The 19,672-nt window shown below is 41.9% G+C and overlaps 1 protein-coding gene across 2 annotated transcripts in view; it reads right to left on the bottom strand.

Moving 5' to 3' along the window:
• Positions 1-19,672, bottom strand: part of LOC119647243 (protein Shroom) — a 780,388-nt gene that overhangs the window by 445,644 nt on the left and 315,072 nt on the right. For both annotated transcript variants that reach the window (XM_038048109.1, XM_038048108.1), the window contains exon 4: positions 7,344-7,576. In XM_038048109.1, coding sequence (XP_037904037.1) covers positions 7,344-7,576 — 233 coding nt within the window. The remainder of the gene's footprint in view (positions 1-7,343; positions 7,577-19,672) is intronic.

Below are 19,672 nucleotides of genomic sequence, written 5' to 3'. Positions count from 1 at the left end.
TCGATTTGACTTGGACTACAATGACTTTCGGTGGTAATGATGGCCAAAGAGAATACTTTCAATTTGGTCAACTGGAACCAAATTAAGGGCATTTTGGCGAAAGCAGGTGTCTCTCGCTATTTATCTCGACTAATCTAGTGCTTCCTCGAAAAGACTCCAACAGTACAAAGTGATTGAAGCGACAAAGGGGCAAATTGTTACGGCAGAATTTCCTCAAAGTCCCGTGTTAGGATTTTTTTACGATGGAATACTTGGCGCTCACACTCGAGAAAATGGAGGTCGATTCTGTTGGCGATCTACGGTGTGGCAGTTGCAGTGGCGAAGCAAAAAATGAAGCTATATGCAGGAAATATGATTCATACTATCTGTGTTATTCATTATACGGCCGCAATCTGGGCTAGAGCATTCTCCGACGCCATGCATCAGAGAAAGCTGAGTTTGTTATACTGTCTTATTGCTGGTAGTGTGCAGTACTTTTAGGATATGGTAGCGTCCACTATCATCAGGAGAACTTACCCATTTTATGTGGCCTAGGGCTTCGAAAAGCTACTAGAAGCGAATTGTACAGATAATGACAGCTGCAGTAAGCCTATATATTGATTCAATGTCTTGAAAAAAGGACCAATGACAGTACAGAGAAGTTAGTTCCTACATCATGCAATTTCTTATGGAACATGACCCCAATATTATTTGCATCACTTAGCCTTGCAGGTGTTCTGAATGCAATGCTATACCTGAGTATTTTTGCCCGAGGTTTACAGAGGAGGGAGGATATAACCGGGCAATCTGAATGGGGATATGAAATTAGAGGAGTGGTGGACCGTTTCAAAGGCTTCAACAACAGAGCACGGTGCACAAACTAGAGCATCCCCGAAAAGCAGCAAACACAGCCAGAGTCCTGCCTCCAAAGTAGCATCTTCAGAAAGTTCGGCAGAGGTGGCGGCAAAAAGCAAGGAGGGGAGGTTTTGGTGGATATGAATCCTATAAACTGCTACAATCAGACGTAGTTGTGTGTTTCTAAGATTACGGATTTTCTCATGAAAAACCAGTTTGGCTCCACTGCACTGTGGGCGAGTTCATCATTATGGTAGGACTTTCCGAGACATTCACTTTACGACGCCTTTTGATAAGCACCGATTAGCAGTGAATGTAGGGATTTTCTACTTTGAAGTAAATGAGGAGGAATGTCTCGAAATTCACCAAAGATAGAGTGTCACATAAATGATGACGGTTTCTATGGACGATTACAAAATCAATTTGATTCCCACTACCGGTTTTGGATCCAATTTGAATCCAAAAGCACTGAAGACAACCTAGATTAGCTTGATGGAGCAAGCAACGATGTGCCAAGCATCATGAGTCCAAGGTGCGTTCGTAAACTGCAACTCTATTTCATGTGGTGTAGTCTATTCTACCGTACTAGCCCCGTTTGAGTTCGAAGATAGGTCATCTGCGTAAACTAAAGGGAAGTGAAGTCATGCTGCTTACAGTGCTAGAAGAATACTGCGAAATTTGACATTTTAACATATTATAGTTAGCCTGAAAGTCGAAGTCGATCGGAAACGACCAAAGGGCCGACTGAAACCACGATGGTTTGATACGGTAGATGGTGATTTGAGAATCTCTCGGATTCATCCAGACCAGGTCTATGACCGAGCACCATAGCACATATGATCGAGACTGCTTCTAAACAGGCAAAGGCTGAAGAAGAAAAGCGGTGTAAAATGGTCCAAACCGTTGGCTTGATCCAAACCAACTTTAGACATTATCAGTCACTTCAGGATCTGCTTTCGCAAATTATTAGAAAGCTGAATGTTAGCATCGTGGTATCTGGGAACAGTTTGGTTATAACATGAAGTGCTACTATGTAAGAGGAAATATAGCACAGCGTTTCAAGAAACGAAGATTTTTCCAAATTCCGTATTCCCGAAACTTGAATTGTAGTTCTCGAAAGGCAAACATCACGGAGCAAATGCATATGATACGGGAGTACTTTCTGAAGAAGGCAGTAACGTTCAATTTTCGGACTCATATACATATGTGAAAGCTTCGAAATTGGCCGAAATCCTGAGCAGAGTTCTTGAGGTGACTGCTAAGGATGATTAGCTCATTGGGTATTCATGCCATTATGTTTTAGATGCAGTACTTATTTTTGGTCCAAGTGAAAGAAAAGACAGAAATTGGTGTTAGCTAAAAATTTTTAAGTGGCGCTTTCGTTCATCACCACAGATAAAATCTGTCTTCAACTCAGATTACGAAATCTTATTCCGTAGGGCTCGTCGTGTTACAATTTCGGAGAAAGTTGCCATAGCAGTCCCAAAGACCAAATAGATAACCCCACTTATATCATTTCACCTATGGAAAAGTTATGTGGAGCCAACATGAAAGCACAATTCAGGCACCCGCTTGGAGATGCAGATGGCCCCGTCGAAGGTTTTTGTTGAGGACACTGGGAGTCTTGAGTTGACATCCACTTGATGACGGATCAGACCACTTGGGAAGCAACTTACTTTCCTTCTTGTGGTCCACGCACTCCTCTTTTTGGGTTAAACACCCAAGTTTATCAAAAATCTTGACTGACAGTTTCGTTCAGGGCAGAGGCAACTCTTCAGACGCTACCTCACCTTTGCCCTGGGAGCAGCATGATCGAAAGTAGCGACAGGTGGTAACCTCTCCAATCCAATGGAGCGTCTGGTGATGAAATTATTGCACGATAGTAAATTTAGACTGTCAACAGTTTTTCTTAAGTTGAAATTAATGTCCATGGTTTTTTTTACAGATGGTATATAAGTTGAGAAAAGGACTACGTGTTTTTCTTTATCCTGTAAATATTTTTATTTTTTCCCCCGCATACAATTGTTTCAGAGACCACGTGCCTCCTTCCTCAGTGCTAGTACCTAATCCTCCTTTCTTAATTTGACAACTATGTGGCGCGGCAGGATCTGCAGCATTCGAAATTTATTTCGGATGTTGCGGATGCGGACGGGTAGATGGCGCTGAACGCGGAAACTCTCCACTCACTCGTTTTCAGAACGCACCGGGGGAGTGGAGAGCCAGCGGTAAAAAAATGCCGTTGGTTGGGACAGTAAGGACCGCATGGAAATAAGTCGGTCTCTTCTGTTTCCAACCGCGGCTACGAACACTTCGGCTCGATAATAAAAAAATAAGAAAACGGGTTATAATTTATTTTAAATTAATTTGAAAGAACCAAGACACAGTGAAGATTAGTTAAAGTAACCAAGACACAGTGACGATTAGTTAAAGTGGTGACCCCGATAGGAAAAAGTAACAAATTATCCGCCATCGCCGCCATTGGTGAAGTTCTATTGACGACAAAATTCGTCCGAGCAACACGGCAGAAATAGAACTTCCAAACACCTTTCACACACCGGATCAGCCATCATTGCCACGACCTTCCGACAATCTTTGCAGGAAATACTATCCGCGCTTCAGAAGTGTTCCCAATGTGTGTGGGCGGATTAATGGCGTAAAAGTCTGACGACGTTCGTCAACAAAAAGAAAGTGTCGACGAGATCTCCATATTGCATTCCTGTAAACGCCAGAGTAGCGGACATTCTTGGTAATCGCTTTGAATTGTGGCTGTGTCGCTCGCAACTGTTCCGAGTCCGTGCCCAGCTCGCGCCGCTCTTTCTGCATTTTCTTTTCATCTTGGACAACGGCTCGTGGACAAAAGGAAAAATCAGAATTGGGCAGAGTCCAGCCCGCGATCAGGTTCAGAGCAATTGGGCGCTGCAGCGTTCGGAAAGGATAAGTTGAACAACCGCCCGGTCTCCTCGCAGTCAGTGGCCGCGTCATTGCCGTCGTCATTTTGCAGCAAACGGACGTCCCCAGCACCGCCAACGCCGCAGCTACAGCCCGACGAAATTGAACCAGCGCCGCCGTCGAGGAGGACCCCAGCTCGGCTGGAAATTATTAAATATATTTATCTCACCTCTGTAATAATTTTTATCCATTGTATTGTAGCATTAGTTGTGCAATATTTGCACGAATTATTCGTTATATTAAAAAGTGATAATAAAATTAAAGCCGCTGCAAGAGACGGCGTTGAGGTGTTTCGAATCGCGAGTTCTCTGTTTTCCCGGTGTTTTTGGTCTGCGCTGAAGAGCGTCCGCTTCGGTCGTCGTTTTTCTCGGTTCGTGCGTGCATTTGTGAGTACGGCCTGCCGTGTCGGTGTAAATTTCACCGCGTTTCAGTATAAACTCACCGCGTCTGCATCACAATCTCGTACTTCTCGGTAGGAAAAATGTCGTTTGACAATAAAGACGCGGCAGGCCCATCGGACCCACAAGTGACCGCCCTCGCCGTACGCGTTCCTCCGTTTTGGCGTCGGAACCCCGAGCTGTGGTTCGTGCATTTGGAAGCGCAGTTCCAAATGTCCGGCATCACATCGGACGCGACCCGTTTCAACTACGCGGTGGTTGGCCTGGACGAAGAGTCCATACTTCTGGTGTCCGACGTAGTGAAGTCGGCATCGTACGCTCAGCTCAAGAGCGAGTTGATCAGGCGCCTGTCGGCAAGCGAGTCGGCAAAATTAGACCACTTGCTGGCGGGTTTAACGTTGGGTGATCGAACTCCCAGCCAATTGCTTCGTGAAATGAGGCAATTGGGTGGGAGCAAGATCGGCGACGACCTGATCAAGTCGCTCTGGCTGCGTCGGCTCCCGGAGGGCACCCAGGCGATCCTAGCCTGCGTCTCCGGTTCCTTGGAGGAACTGGCAGCAACGGCCGATCAGGTACAGGAGGTGTACGTTCGCCCAACCATAGCGGCCGTTCAACCACCGTTGGATGAAGTCAGCGACTTACGGCGCGAGATCGCGGCCTTAACTGCCAGCGTGGCCGAGATGCGGGCGACGTTGGACGCTCAGCGTTCGAGTGCCAGGCCGCGAGCTCGCTCACGGTCTGCCACACGAAAAGGGCGTTCGGGTAGCAGGTCGTCAAGACAGCCTGCGGACCAGGGTATTTACTGGTATCATCGTAACTTCGGAGATAAAGCGACAAGATGTACGCTACCTTGCAAATTCGCGCCTACCACAAAAAACTAGGTCCGCGGGGGGTCTTGGCGACGGCCACCCAGAGCGCAGCGCCACGTCGCCTAACTATTTTCGACCCCCTCAGCAGGCGCAACTACCTCGTCGACACGGGTGCGGAGGTTTCGGTTCTTCCCGTACCCCAGCATCATCGACTATACCCACAACCCCTCAAACTGGCGGCAGCAAATTCCTCCCGCATCAATACATACGGGTACAGGCAAGTGGACGTGAGTCTTGGCTTGCGTAGGACGTTTCCGTGGCGTTTCATCCTGGCGGATGTCAGCTTCCCCATATTAGGCGCAGACTTCTTGTGTCACTATGGGTTTCTGGTGGACTTGCAAAATAAGTCCCTTATAGACCCCACAACCAAACTAAATTCGTCGGGCCAAATGGTATCTCACGCTGACAATAACCTTTCCGTTCTTTTGGAAGACATCTCCGACTCTCGTGTTCGGACACTCCTCCAAAAGTTCAGCCAGATAACTACCGAGTGTAGTCTCTCGAAACCAGTAAAGCACAATGTGCAGCACCACATAAATACTACTGGTTCCCCGATTTTCTCAAAGGTGCGTCCTCTACCACCCCAGAAACTTGCTATCGCGCGGAAAGAATTTGAACAACTTGTTCAACAGGGTATCTGCAGGCCCTCAAACAGCTGTTGGTCTTCCCCTTTACATATGGTCCCTAAGCCAAATGGCGAATGGCGTCCCTGTGGGGATTACAGAAGGCTAAACGCACAGACTGTTCCTGACCGATATCCGATTCCACTCATCCACGACTTTGCGCATCACCTCGCGAATTGCCGCATCTTTTCGACCTTGGACTTAGCCAAGGCATACCACCAAATCCCAGTAGCTCCTGAAGACATTCCAAAGACGGCAATATGCACACCCTTTGGACTCTTCGAGTTCACCCGAATGACTTTCGGATTGTGCAATGCGGCGCAAACCTTTCAAAGGTTCATTCACTCAGTCCTGCGAAACCTCGATTTCTGTTTCGTCTATTTGGATGATGTTTTGGTCGCTTCTTCTACTGAGTCTGAGCACTTAGCCCATCTCGAGTGCATTTTTCAACGTCTCCTTGAGGCCGGTTTAGTCTTAAACGTTGAGAAATGCAAATTCCTTCAAAAACAGGTGAGATTCCTCGGCCACTCCATTTCCTCTGAAGGAATACAGCCCGACCCAGACAAGGTACAAGCAATCACAAGCTTCCCGCGTCCAAAAACCAGAAGCCAGAAATATCAAGGACAAAAAAGTGTGAACAATTGGGGAGCTTTTTAAAATGAAGGTGTAGTCAGTCAAAAAGACTAGCTTATAGGCTATAATGATTTATCCTGTAATAATGGAAGAAAATTTCAGAATCATCAAATGCAAGATGATTTGCAATACCGTTGATTATACTTGGACTATTTAAAAGAGTAATTAATAACCACAAAAACAAACACTGGAAATCGTCTACAAGCAAAGAAATTAAGTAGAATTTTGGAAAACTCCTGTAGGCCTGGATAAAATAACATAAAGGAAGTTTCTAAAGTGAAGGACTCCGACAGATTTCACTTTAATAAGATGTCAAACATGAAGAGGTATAATTTACTGTATTCTTGCATATCGACGGGATTAATTCATGACAAATGATCATTCGTCACTACAAGAAAGTGTGCACTCTTGTCCACTGCGAAACCATTCCAGAAAAAGTGCTCGCAGGTACTATTGCAAATTTTGCAATCATCGTTCATTGTAAAAGGAAAATTAGAGCAAATACAAACAAATGGCAATTAATTGGAATTACCGATTGAATAAATGAGGATCTGTTACGATCTTAAGCAACAATAGACAATCAGACTAATCCCGACGGCATTTTGAAAGTCAGCTGCACTGAAACAATGAAGGTCCTCTTTGGTGTACAATCACTCCGTCATTGTAAGCACAGTAACGGGGAACTAAAACATTGAATTGTTCAATAATAATGGAAAGTTACACATCATAAGAAGCATTTCAATCATAAGAGATGTCTGAATGCAGTGATAAGAACGTCTTCAATAAATAAAACATTAGAGAAACTAAAGAGTCAGAACAGCTGCTAAGTCATTAGCGTTGAAAGAATCACATCCTATCAAGTTTGATGTGATTTACCAAAGCCAACGGAATCTAGTAACCTATCCTAAGCTATATGTAGAATTTATCTTTTTGCTTGTATCTGACCTCGCTGAACACATTAAGATTTCAAATAGAACCATTAAACGAAAAAAAGATCCTCTGACAATCCTAAAACGTTGACAATCATGCAGACTTACCTGATCCTGATATGGCAGATGAATTAGTTGCGTGACTAGCTACTGAAATGTCGCTTGTTGAGCCCAACCACTTAAGTGTCTCAGTTGAAGACGTGCTTTCATTACTATTATTGTCAATTGTCGGATTTGTCGGGCAACCGGTTGGATTATTATTAGCCGATGTTGGCGACGATAAGTCATTCTGCGACCAATGATGCGATTGTCTTGATAGAAGTTCGGTTTCCTGACGCAATCTGGAAAATTTTCAAGGAAATTTGTGAATAAAAAATAAAATAAAATTGAATTCCATTGAAGACAAATAAAGAACGAAAATATTGAGAAATTATAGAATGAAAAGAAGAAGTTTCAAGATTTGAGCATCTCCACGTAAATAGGAGACCATACTTAAGAGTTCTTAATTTGGTGCATTGAAACGTGTTTTTCTTCTCGCATGATCTGCGAGTTGAATAGAAGGATTAACGATTAATAATCAGCTATTGTGCTGGAGGACGGTTAAGAGTTCCCATACTCTCAGCTGAGAAGCAGATTAAGGCTAAGAATAAAATCTTCGCATATATCTCAATCGATCATGCCAGATCTGACTGCGAAGTATGAAGAGAGAGGGATGGTAATGTTAAGTACTTTCTTCTAATTCACTGAGGCTCCATTAAAGGTTCTTTGACTAGTCGTTATGCTACTGGTTTCTAACTATAAGAATAGATTGCTCACCTTTACTGATCTCGGCCTGAGAATCGATCGCCCAAAGGGCGGTGATCTATCTATTATAGATGTTCATTTCGGACACGCAATGAAGAAGATACACTTATAGATACTTATATTATAATAAAACTAGATACTTCTTTCTGATCAGTACCGAAGATAGTTATCGTGGCTATCTGCTTCTACGTTACTTCGAGTACTGATGACGGTAATTTCGCCTATATCTACTTCAACACGGAAATTTTACCCAACCCGGCATACTATTGATGACGTCGATGAGAATATCGGTGAATTGTTAGATTTCAATATTTTTATGTATCTCTAACCTTTATGCAAAATACGATGACGTAACAAATCATCGAAACTGGCTAGCATGATTGCTGCTAAATGGATAGGAACCGTAGTAGATGAAATTATCTTGAGCCGTTGATAGGTACCGAGGAAGTGAATTAAGATTTAATAAATGATTTTTTTCTAAGTGGGTGTAATCGGATATATCGTAGTTTCGGCTAATTGAAAAGGAAGTGCATTCTGTTGTGTGTAGAGATTTAATTCAATATTATTTGACCCCCAGTCGATTTAGAAGTGCCCTTCATTAATTTTAGGTATTTCAGAAGTAAGTCTTGTGAAATGATAAAGACCTTGACATTAATATATGTTATGCAATAGAGTGGTCATACTTATTCTGAAAGTTAATGCAGTAAAGGTAGTAGAAACTGGTCTTTCATATGAAATGGCACCGGACGGCAAGTGCAATAAATATAAGTATGTATACAAAAACCAAAACCAACTTTCATTATACAAAACATTCAAGCGAGCACCCTGTAAATAGAAGTTATCTATCCTAACTCAAAGATAGAACTGTGGAATAACTACTCTAAGGATATTCCATACAATGTGATGGATATTGAAAAATGATATCTTGTGGTTATTTTATATTTTTGCTTATTTGGAGGACTCATTTAGGCAAAAATGCTCGGGTCCCCCACAAAACATCTAAAAGTAGATTTTCCGCCCCTTAACATATTTAAGCATGAGGTAAATTATCCTTTTAAATTCTAATTTTAATTTAAATGGAATTAGGAATTTCTGAAATTGAAAGTAAGTTAGCTTTGTACTTTTTAAGCAGGTAGATAAAATTAAATATGAAGGGCTTGAAAATTTGTATCAATTTCGTAAAAAGACCAAGCCTGCTTTGGTTCTCTGGTCTCCTTCTCTCCAATTTCATTACCGGTCAGTATTTACAAACCCTTATTGTACTTGCTTCAGCATATTCCCAAGATAATATAATGTTACTTTCCTATCTAATCTTTTTGTCTGTTACCCCATGAGCCATTAACAATGTAACCCGACAACCCGTTGACCTGGCGTAATACGTGTTTTGCCTAGGCGAAGGCAAATTGTCTGAAGAGACTGTCAAAATATATAAAGGACCATAGTAGCAACTGATAATGGGAACCTTTCGGCTGAAATATAAATTATTTCGTTGCTCATGAAAAAGTGTAATATAAAGTGTTTTGAAGTACAGACTTTCCTTTCATGAATCTAGATGCTATGGACGAGTCAATGAATAATAAGGCCACATGAAAATTTATAATGAACGACGATGCTAAGTGATACTGAAAATGAGCACCCGGGTTGATCATTGCCAATCACCAAAGTCCACCGAAGACATTGCGAAATTCGATTGATCAGGTTTGCCCATATCTAAATGTAGTCCGAGTACTGCTTCATTTACGCCCCCTTGAATGCTTTTATAACGGACAGGCTCGCAAAGATAGGTCAAGGTTTTTGATTATGTCGATAGCTTAATGAGAAAGCTACGTGAGAATACTAAAATAAATACGAAGTGGAAACTGAAATAAAAAAATAATAATTCAAGTGCACGTGGAGCCAGAAGGCTCGATGACCTGGATGCCGCTAATCAAAGAGGAAGGCTGCACGATGGATGACAACCCCATTCGATGCTTACTTCACCTCAGTTGTCGAGTAACTCGACCTATGACGAGCCCACCCTTTCTCGGCGTCCCGCCCCGCGGTTAGCTTGAGTTCAGTTCTTACAGTTAGCGCTTCGAGATAAAAACTATTAACCGTCGTCGAGTTATGGCTTGTTGTTCAAATTGTGTAGATACCTCGCCGTGGTGAAGAAGACTTTCGTGAGTTCTGATTGCAACGCAGGGTTTCAACCAGCTTCAGTTTACATAGCGAGTGCTGCAATCTAGGCACAATTTTTTGAATTTCACGTAAATAGTTTGTAAATTACTCATGACTTTGTTGAGTCTAGTTTTGAATGCATTTCCAAACAATACAATAGCCGATAATTGAATCAACATCCACGAGTTGCCCAAAGATCCGGCCAACTAACATCCGTGCTGAACAGACAATATTCCTAGTACAAAACAATCAACCACAGAAAATATAGTGAGAGGCTGATGTCGCCCCTATTCTTAAAAACGGAAGGCAAAGGAGAGCGGAGGAGAGCACAAACTCATTAAAATTGGTAAGAAAATGTGGAGTTATACGGCGTCTTGCCCTTTATCAGCAGGGATGTATATCTAGTCACCCTAATCCTCTCCTCCTACCACAGTCAGTCAGCAGTTAGTGTGTTCCGTTTGCCCAAAACTCGTACACAGTCACACGTTTTTTCTACTGCCGATGAAGGTAGCAAGTGGCTGTCGGAATACGTATACGGGAAAAAACAAATATTCAGTGACCTAACTGAACCTGGGTATTTTTATTTTTAGAGTATCTCGAATACTAGTTTCCTAAATTAAATAACGTTCAGCTTACTAACAAAGCAACCTTTATTCACATATTATTTCTTTGATATTGTTGTTGTGCTATTGCTTCCACTATGGACAACTAGTTGAACGGTGGCGAACTTTAACGCTTTTCCTGGGAGATTGATATATAGCTTGCTGTTGGAAAGGAATAAGTCTTAGCTGTCAGCTCGGATTCGGTTTATAAAGATTTGTTGACCGTGAACTGAGAAAAAAAAGCGATATCAAGAAAAAGCACAACATGTGGCAGAAATGAAATGAAATTAAATTGAATTAACCCCCAGTTTTATGCTGCTTAAAACTAAAAGGAACAAAATTTTTTTGAAGTCAGCATTTGTAGACTTAAAAAGAAAACAAATTGAAACCAGATAAAAAATTTAAAGGAAAACATTCCAAAAAACGAAGCAGTAAATGTACTGCAAAGCACATAATTCCAGTGGTCAATTGAGAGAGAGGAGAGTCAGGTGGGTGTGGATCATCATCGCTTTTTACTTCCCTCCTGGAAAGAGGAGAAAAATAAATGAAATCTTGCCGAAGGGGTGATTATTTTTCATTGACAAAGAGGAACCAAGTGGGTTTACGACTAAGGAAAGAGTGCTGAAGCTACCATGTCACATCAATGGCAACGTTCATAACGGAGCGGGGAGACAAGGAACACTGGGCAGACAATTTGACAGTTTTATTTAAAATAAAGTTTCCTCTTTTAAGCATATAATATTAGGCATTGCATGTCTAGTTTTGTACATGAACAATTACTGATACCAAATTTGCGTGGCTCAACATATCCTTGATTTGGGGATCCATTCCAACAGCTCGACGTTGACTGAGCGCATATCAATTTATTTACACCATAAGATGCCACACAGCCGACGTCTGATAAATAGTATAAAACGAAAATGCAATTTGCCACGGCATTTCCTCGTTCGATCGAAGCATCCAGTACCCAGTAAAAAAAAACACTTTAATAAACTTCTAAATGGTCAGGTTGCATATGTAGGTTTGAAACTTTTCTAGGCTAAAAACTAAGAGTAAAACCAAACGATAGCATAGTAAACACCAGATAGCTTCCTCAGGTGTATGTAATGACATAATATGGAATGGGCGATGGTCGAACGACCATCTTGAGTGGCCGGGGACGACCACGAGGGGAGAGCCATCTCAAAAGGCTAAAAAGGTGGCGAAATTGACCGTGGAAGTCCCCTTGCTAAGCTCCATCGACATGTGCTTGCGTGCCTCTGCACTAGCCAGACTCGGGATGGAGGCGAAGGGAAGGGGGGCGGTGTTCCTGGTGTGCTTTGATCCCTCACGTGCCACTATTTCAAAAATGCATGTGTCCTGTCCGATGCGTGCGGATTTTCGCGAGCCTACTGGTACCAACACGGGAGCTAAACCTGTATATGAAAAAAAAAAATAACGGCATGACCGCGCGCGTGGTGCGACAAAACTCCGAACCCTAGTAGCGCGATCGAAACAGGGGATCCACGACGACCACATTCTCGATTGATCTTCCTCCTGCCTCAGATGAAAGTGAGGCGCGGCCTGGAAGGCTTTCTTCCGGCCTTAGCATCCTCTAATACTACAGCATTATTATGTCACCGTAAATAGATTTTTTGTACCTATCGTATCAAGATTAGTTGGATTGATCAGTATTCTAAGCCTCCTATTACCGGTTCTCCAATTCGTAAGGCATATTCCAATGGGTTGATAATGGGATGGGCTTGTCTATAAGCAGCTTTACGTTCAATTTACTCAATCTGCCCTACTTTTCATGGAGTGGGTGGAGAGAATATGTTGACGTTCAATTTATCGCCCAGAAGATGACTAACCAAGCCCCCACCACAGTGAAGGACGAAAGGCTATCCTAATTCGCAACTTCTTTCACAAAATACACTTGCGCGCGCGTAAGCCAGCAATGTCGAAATTCTGCACCCTTCACCTTCAATCATTTCATTCCCAGTACAGTACACGGAAGCATAATGATCACGACTATTTTGTTTTCCTTCTTTTTCCCTGCAATGCACCTTAAACTCCAATCCCCCAAAAGCTCCAATACCACCATCCTGCTTCTCCAATTGACAGCTCTCTACCTCAAACAAAAGCGATCTCCTGAACAACGTCCAACCTTGTCAGTCGGTCTGGGTCCTTCTCATTCTTCTTCTTCTCAATTACCTACAATACGTTCGCCCCACTAGAGCAAAACATTATGCTCGCAAGGGGTTCAAAAGTATGCTCATTTGAACATCGTTTATTTGGATTATTCAAAATATAACAAGAACACTTCGTGACATCTTTGAGCGTATTCATATTCATTAATAAACTTTTAAATGCCGTTTCAATACTACTTCTGTTTTTCTCACAGTTTTTTAATTGATTTTTTCCGTCCTCAATTTTCTGGATTCATTATTTCCCACTTCACTCTTTTTCTGCCCTCATCAGCAAAAAGATATAAACCATTGTTAGAGCATCTTATCTTTTACGCTTCAGTTAGTTGCAAATCTTGTAATATTTTTTTACATTTTGTAATATTTTTTTACATATCACCAGCAGTGAAATGCTGGTGGTCAAAGAGTAGTATAGGTCCCAGGGCGAAACGTGAATTGTTTCCCACGATCGAGCATAAAACCTGGGAAACGCCTGCTGAACCAACACCAACAGCTCTATTACCAAACCGTATCTCCATCTCCACGTGGTGGCCGCTTAGCTTAACGGAAAGCTGCAGACGGAGGAGAATGAAAGCGGGTCTCTCGCCCTTAAAAACGGGACAAATTGTACCAACTGGTCCACCTGGTTGGGGGTTGGGTAGGGCTGACAACTCTATATGGAAAACCGAAGCTACGAAGCCACAACAGGAACCTCGGACTGGACTGATAACACAACGACGAACCCGGCAACGACAAAGGAATAATGATTTGCGCATTTTCTCATGGAACGTGCGCTCCCTGTACAGAGATGGAGTCGCCAAGCAGCAAGCCGGTACCCTGTCCCAACATAGGGCTGATGCAACCGCGTTACAGGAGATGAGCTGGACAAGGACCGGTTTCCTGGAGAAGAGTCGCTACACCATATACTGTACATGTGCTCGGAGTAGGTTTCTTAGTCAGCCAAAAAATGAAACCTGCTGTTATCGGCTTTGAAAACATAAACGAACGGCTATGCACTCATTAACGTTCACGCCCCAACAGAGGACATTGCAGAGTCGGAAAAGGATACCTTATACGAGGCAGCAGAACGAACCCTCGACGCCTGTCCCAGATATAATATCAAAATCATACTTGAGGATTTTAACAGTCAAGTAGGGGCGGGGCCCATATTCAGGCGATAAGTAAGCTCTCATGGGTTACATCAAAATACAAATGATAACGGACTACGGATTATTCAATGAGCAGTGTCACAAGAAATGGTTGTTGGAAGTACCTGGTTTGTGGGGAAAGCGGTTCACAAACATACAAGGGCCTCTCCAGACGAACGCCACTACCCCTTAGCCTTGATGAATGTAGAAACATATAGGGGGGCCAATATAGACTTGCATCACTATCTCGTTGACATGGTGCTCCGAGCTCGAATAACAACGTTCATCCTGCCGAGACAAAGAGGGAAATCTGATTTCCGACAAAATGGGAATATTAGAGCGATGGGTTGAGTACTTTGATCAACTACTGAACAACCAGAACATCGGCGAGTTGAAGGCCCCGCCAACTGAAGACGACGGACAAATACTGCCACCACCAAGTTTAGGAGAAACAGTCCGTGCAATTCATCGGCTAAAAAATCATAAGTCGCCAGGAGCCGATGGAATTACAGCACAATTGGTTAAATATGGAAGCGACCAGTTACACCAAGTGGTTCATCAACTTGTGCTCAAGGTATGGGACAACGAATCAATGCCTGACGATTGGCAACGAGGCACTATCTGTCTCATACATAAAAAGGGAGATATCACACAATGCAGCAATTATAGAGGTAAGATAAGATAAGATATTCTCCGCTATCTTGCTAGACCGGATAGCCCCCTACGCCCAGAACATCATTGGCCCATACCAAAGAGGCTTCACTCCAGGCAAATCAGCAACAGATCAGATTTTCTCTCAAGCGATGGAAGAACTGTTGGAATACGAACATCAGTTGCACCATATCTTCATCGACTTTCAAGCTGTCTATGATTGCATAGCCAGGGTAAAGCTGTATACGTCCCTGAGAGAATTCGGTATCCCGACGAAATTGGTAAGACTGACTAGGCCAACCCTGACCAATGTGCGAGGCCAGATAAAAGCAGCAGGATCACTACTAAGACCATTCGACATCAACAACGGTCTATGACAAGGGGATGCTCTATAACGCGTTCTCTTTAACCTGGCCCTCGAGAAAGTGATCTGTGATACTGAGATAAATGCGAGGGGTGCAACCCTCTTTAAGTTCACCCAACTACTGGCCTATGCTTACGATATCGACATCATGGAAAGAACGACGAACGTATAAGCTGCCTTCATTTAGATCGAGCAGGCGGCAATCAGCGCGAGATCTTGGGCTGCACATCAATGAAGGCAGGACAAAGTATATGGTGGCAACGTCAGCACCGAAAACCAACCAATTAACAACATCAAACCGCACTGGTCAAACGGGAACAATAAAGATAGGAGAATACAACTGTGAGGCCGTTGATAATTTCTGCTATCTAGTGTCGAAAATCACAACCGATAACAGCTATGACAACGAAATCCACACACGGTTGTTGTAGGGTCAAAGCTCTTACTGTACAAGACTATGATCTTGCCAGTCCTCATGTATTCCTCGGAGCCTTGGGTTCTTAGTGAACGCTTGGCCGCGTTCGAGAGAAGAATCCTCCGAAGAATTCTTGGCCCCCTACACGAGGATGGACGATTTCGTAGCCTATATAACGAAGAAATCTACGAGCGATACCACGACCGTCTGATTGGGATAAAATCCAGCTGAACAGGTTGCGGTGGTCGGGTCACTTAATCCGTATGGATGAGGATGATCCAGCCCGGAAAGTCTATAAGGGCAATATCTATGGTAGAAAAAGAAGACGAGGCAGACCATGTCTGAGATAGAGCGATGGCGTAGGTCAGGACGTGAGACAGCTTTTAGGGATATCGAATTGGTGGACCTCGGCGGAAAACCGGGATGGCTGGAGTTCTTTATTAAGGCAGGAGTGGACCGGATACCGATTGTTACGCCGTCGATGATGATGATGACGATTACCACTATTAGCTAGTACCTTGCAGTTTTTACATACGGTACAAACTGTGAAGATGGAATATTGCCCGAAGCATGAAAGTGGGCAAACGCGCATTATTTCTAAAGAAAATGCAAAAATGAAATTGCCATAAATGTACAGTTATTGTAAACGAAACACTAATAAATTATTTCATTGTATTATTATCATTAGATATTTAAAGAGAAAACTACTTACTCCATTATCTAACAAGAACAAGGAACAAAACAAAAGACTTAAGCGGGTAACCTGATTTAAGATACTGTTCTAAAAAAGGCAATATATAAGAAAATTTTAAAATGTCGATAAAATGTAAGCATCAAACCATTAATTTCGAATTTAGTATATGCAAGCTATGCCGATCAAACTATAGCAGATCTGTTTTAATGGAACTATAAAAATCAAATCAATAAATCAAAACATGTTTATCATAAATTCAACGGTACTAGGTGAAGATAAATGTTAATACCTCTTGTATCTTTCATGACGCTTTGATTACAATATCAGAGGTGTATTTTACAATATATACATGATATTTGGTAATGCACATTAGACTTGCCATTCGATTACAAACCGCTAAAAATTGTTCATAGTCAAAAATTGTAGCTCTTTACTTTTCAATGTAGACTTATATAAAAACATTAGAAATCACATGACTATTGCGATTGAAAATCAAAAACACTTTTGGTAAAAAAAAGATAGCTTTCCGGTGCAATCATTCAATTGTGATGAACCTATAAAAAGTTTCATTAACTGAAATTTATCGAAATGACGATCACAGAGAAGAAAAATACCCATTCCCGTTCCCATACATCTGAAACTTATTATCAAAATAGAACCTGAGTTAAATAAAAAATCAAAACCAGCTGAAATCATTACTATTATCATCTATCAGGCATTTCAGTAGCTGTACAAATATGCCAGAATGATCATTTAGAATGAGAAAAAAACACAGAGAAAGAAAAACACATCAATTTAGTACACGACCTTAATAATGACCGGCCCCCAGGTTTGGGTCTTTTTGCAAATTGAAAACGTTCCAAAACTAATCGCTAACAACTACCATTACCACCATTATCCAGAACGCCATGGATACTCCAATCGATAGGCAACTAAAATGCGAGTAATACTCCTAAGGAGGCAAATTATAAACACAAGAGTCAAATGCAATATTAGATATTACAAAACGAGAATCAAGTTACGATATTGTAAAATGGTTGATCACGTAATCAATCAAAATAGAAAAGAATTTCTGGTTCATTATTGGAACCGAGCATACAAACCTACGGTGCTGGTTATGATTATTAGAGGTGACGGACGGTCAAGCGGTTGATGATCGATCGTCCGCAGTATTCGCTCGCTCAGTTGGCTCAAAAAGCGTAGTGAAACAAAAAAAACACAAGTTGGATTTCAATAGGCTCAAGCATCTAATATTTGAAATCTAGAACGAAGAATAGAGATCATTAGCCAGGCAGCTAATTTTCACGTAACGAGATCGGAAAAGCTGAAGAAAATGTACCATTGGGTCGAGCACCGCGACATGGCTATTGTTTGAATCAATTTTCTCACCGGTTTTGATGAGGAGGTGGTACAGTGTGTTAAGGTGAATGTTGGATACAAATCTCCTAAGCTGGACGTATCTGTTCAATTCTTCAAGTTAAGAAGAAAGTGTAGTCTTTATTTTTAAAATAGGTGACAATTAGATGGACAGTGGAGCATTAAAAAGTGATACATTTTCTCACTTAAAAGTGATACATTTTCTCACTCTCAGGACAAAAGTAAGGGCATGATAGCACTTCTTTTTAGTTGTCCCTGGAATAATAGAATTCGAGTTCTAAAAGAGACAAACGTTGTGACTTTCCTGTTTCATTCCTTTTTGGTTTAAGGAACACGGACTTACTACCTGTCTTTCACCGTTATCTGCATTGATTTAATCAAGAAATAAATTAGATTCAGTTGATTTTCCATATAAATTCAAGTGGTAGCTAAGCTTTCCAATTTCGTGTGAGAAACACTACCCAAATTTAACATGCGCATGTGAGTACCTTAAAAGGAAATTTCATAAGATTATGGCCCTACACCGGTCACCGGTTAAATCACTTCTCATTAGCAATTCTGTAAAGGAGAAACATTAAACTAATTTCATTACTAGAAACAGCAGGAGTTCAATCAGAGAAAACACCATCTGCAAATAGAAGACCATTGACCATTGTCTCAGCGAAATTCAATTTTCACTGTGCGGTAATTATGTTTGCTTTTTTTCTAATTTTGGGACTTCTCGCATGTCTTCCAAGAATATTTTGGAACTTTTTTTCGCAGATTTTAACTCCTATGTGACATGGGAGCAATTACAGTGTTAAAGCATTCACATTAAGGTGTTTATGAAGCGGAACGGTTATGTTTCGGAAACATAATTAAAAACATTAATCTTCTTATGCTTATTGTCAGTGAGCGAAGTGAACTGTAGCTGATTGGCGCACGGGAATGAGAAAAACAGTTGGATAAATGACAGGGAATTGACTTTAAATTGAATTAATTAAAGGTTATGTATCCGTTAGGAAACTCAAGTTGATCACGGAACTAACATTCCATATCAAGTAGTAACGAAGGACAAATCACGTAACATTTTACTTTCAATTAGTGTTCAGCATGAATTGCCTCACTGTTAGAAAATAAAGATGGAGAATGAAGGCAATAACCATCCGACAGTAAATCAAATCTGGTAGAAAGTTCGACTTGAATGATCGTAAATTACGCACCATCGCAGAATATATTCTACATACTTTCACATATGAAACTAAGCTGAAGAAAGCCATCATCACCAACGGCGCAACAACCGGTATTCGGTCCAAACCTGCTTTAGTAAGGAACTCCAGACATCCAGATTTTACGACGAGGTTTACCAATTCGACATCCCTAAAAACTCCTCGCCTACGTCATCGTTCCATCTCAGGCAAAGTCGGACTCGTTTTCTTTTCCGACCCATATATATTGTCTTTACAGATTTTCCTCCAGATTTCTCACTCATACGGATTAAATGATCTGCCCACCGAAACCTATTGAGCCAGATTTTATCCACAGCCAGACAGTTCTGGTATCACTCATTAATTTCATCGCAATAGAGGCTAAGGAATCGTCCATACTCTTGTAGGGGGGGCAAAAATTCTTCGGAGGATTCTTCTGTCGAAAGCGGCTAAGACCTTGAGTCTCCGAGGAATACATGAGGACTGGTAAGATCAATGCCTTGTACACTAAGAGCTCTGATCCTATAGTGAGACGTTTCGAGTCAAACTGTTTTCTTAAGCTGAAATAAGTTCTACTGGCTTTTTGGTGCTGACATTACCACCATGTACTTCGTCTTGCCTTCACTAATGTGCAGCCCAAAATCTCACGCCACCTGCTCGATCTGGATACCAGGATCACCAGCATATGCCAATAGTTGGGTGGATTTGAAGAGAATGGTGCTATCACGGCCTTGAAGTCGATGAAAACATGGTACAACTGATGAACATATTCCAACATTTTTTTCATTGCTTGCCGCAGAGAGAAAATCTGATCTGTTACTAATTTGCGTAGGAGAAAGTATCTTGTAGGTGGTACTCAGCAACATGGTACCT

Source organism: Hermetia illucens, chromosome 1 (assembly GCF_905115235.1).
Source record: "Hermetia illucens chromosome 1, iHerIll2.2.curated.20191125, whole genome shotgun sequence".
NCBI classification, from domain to species: domain Eukaryota; kingdom Metazoa; phylum Arthropoda; class Insecta; order Diptera; family Stratiomyidae; genus Hermetia; species Hermetia illucens.
The sequence above is the reverse complement of the archived record's forward strand: the minus strand, read 5'-3'. Positions and strand labels throughout refer to the sequence as shown.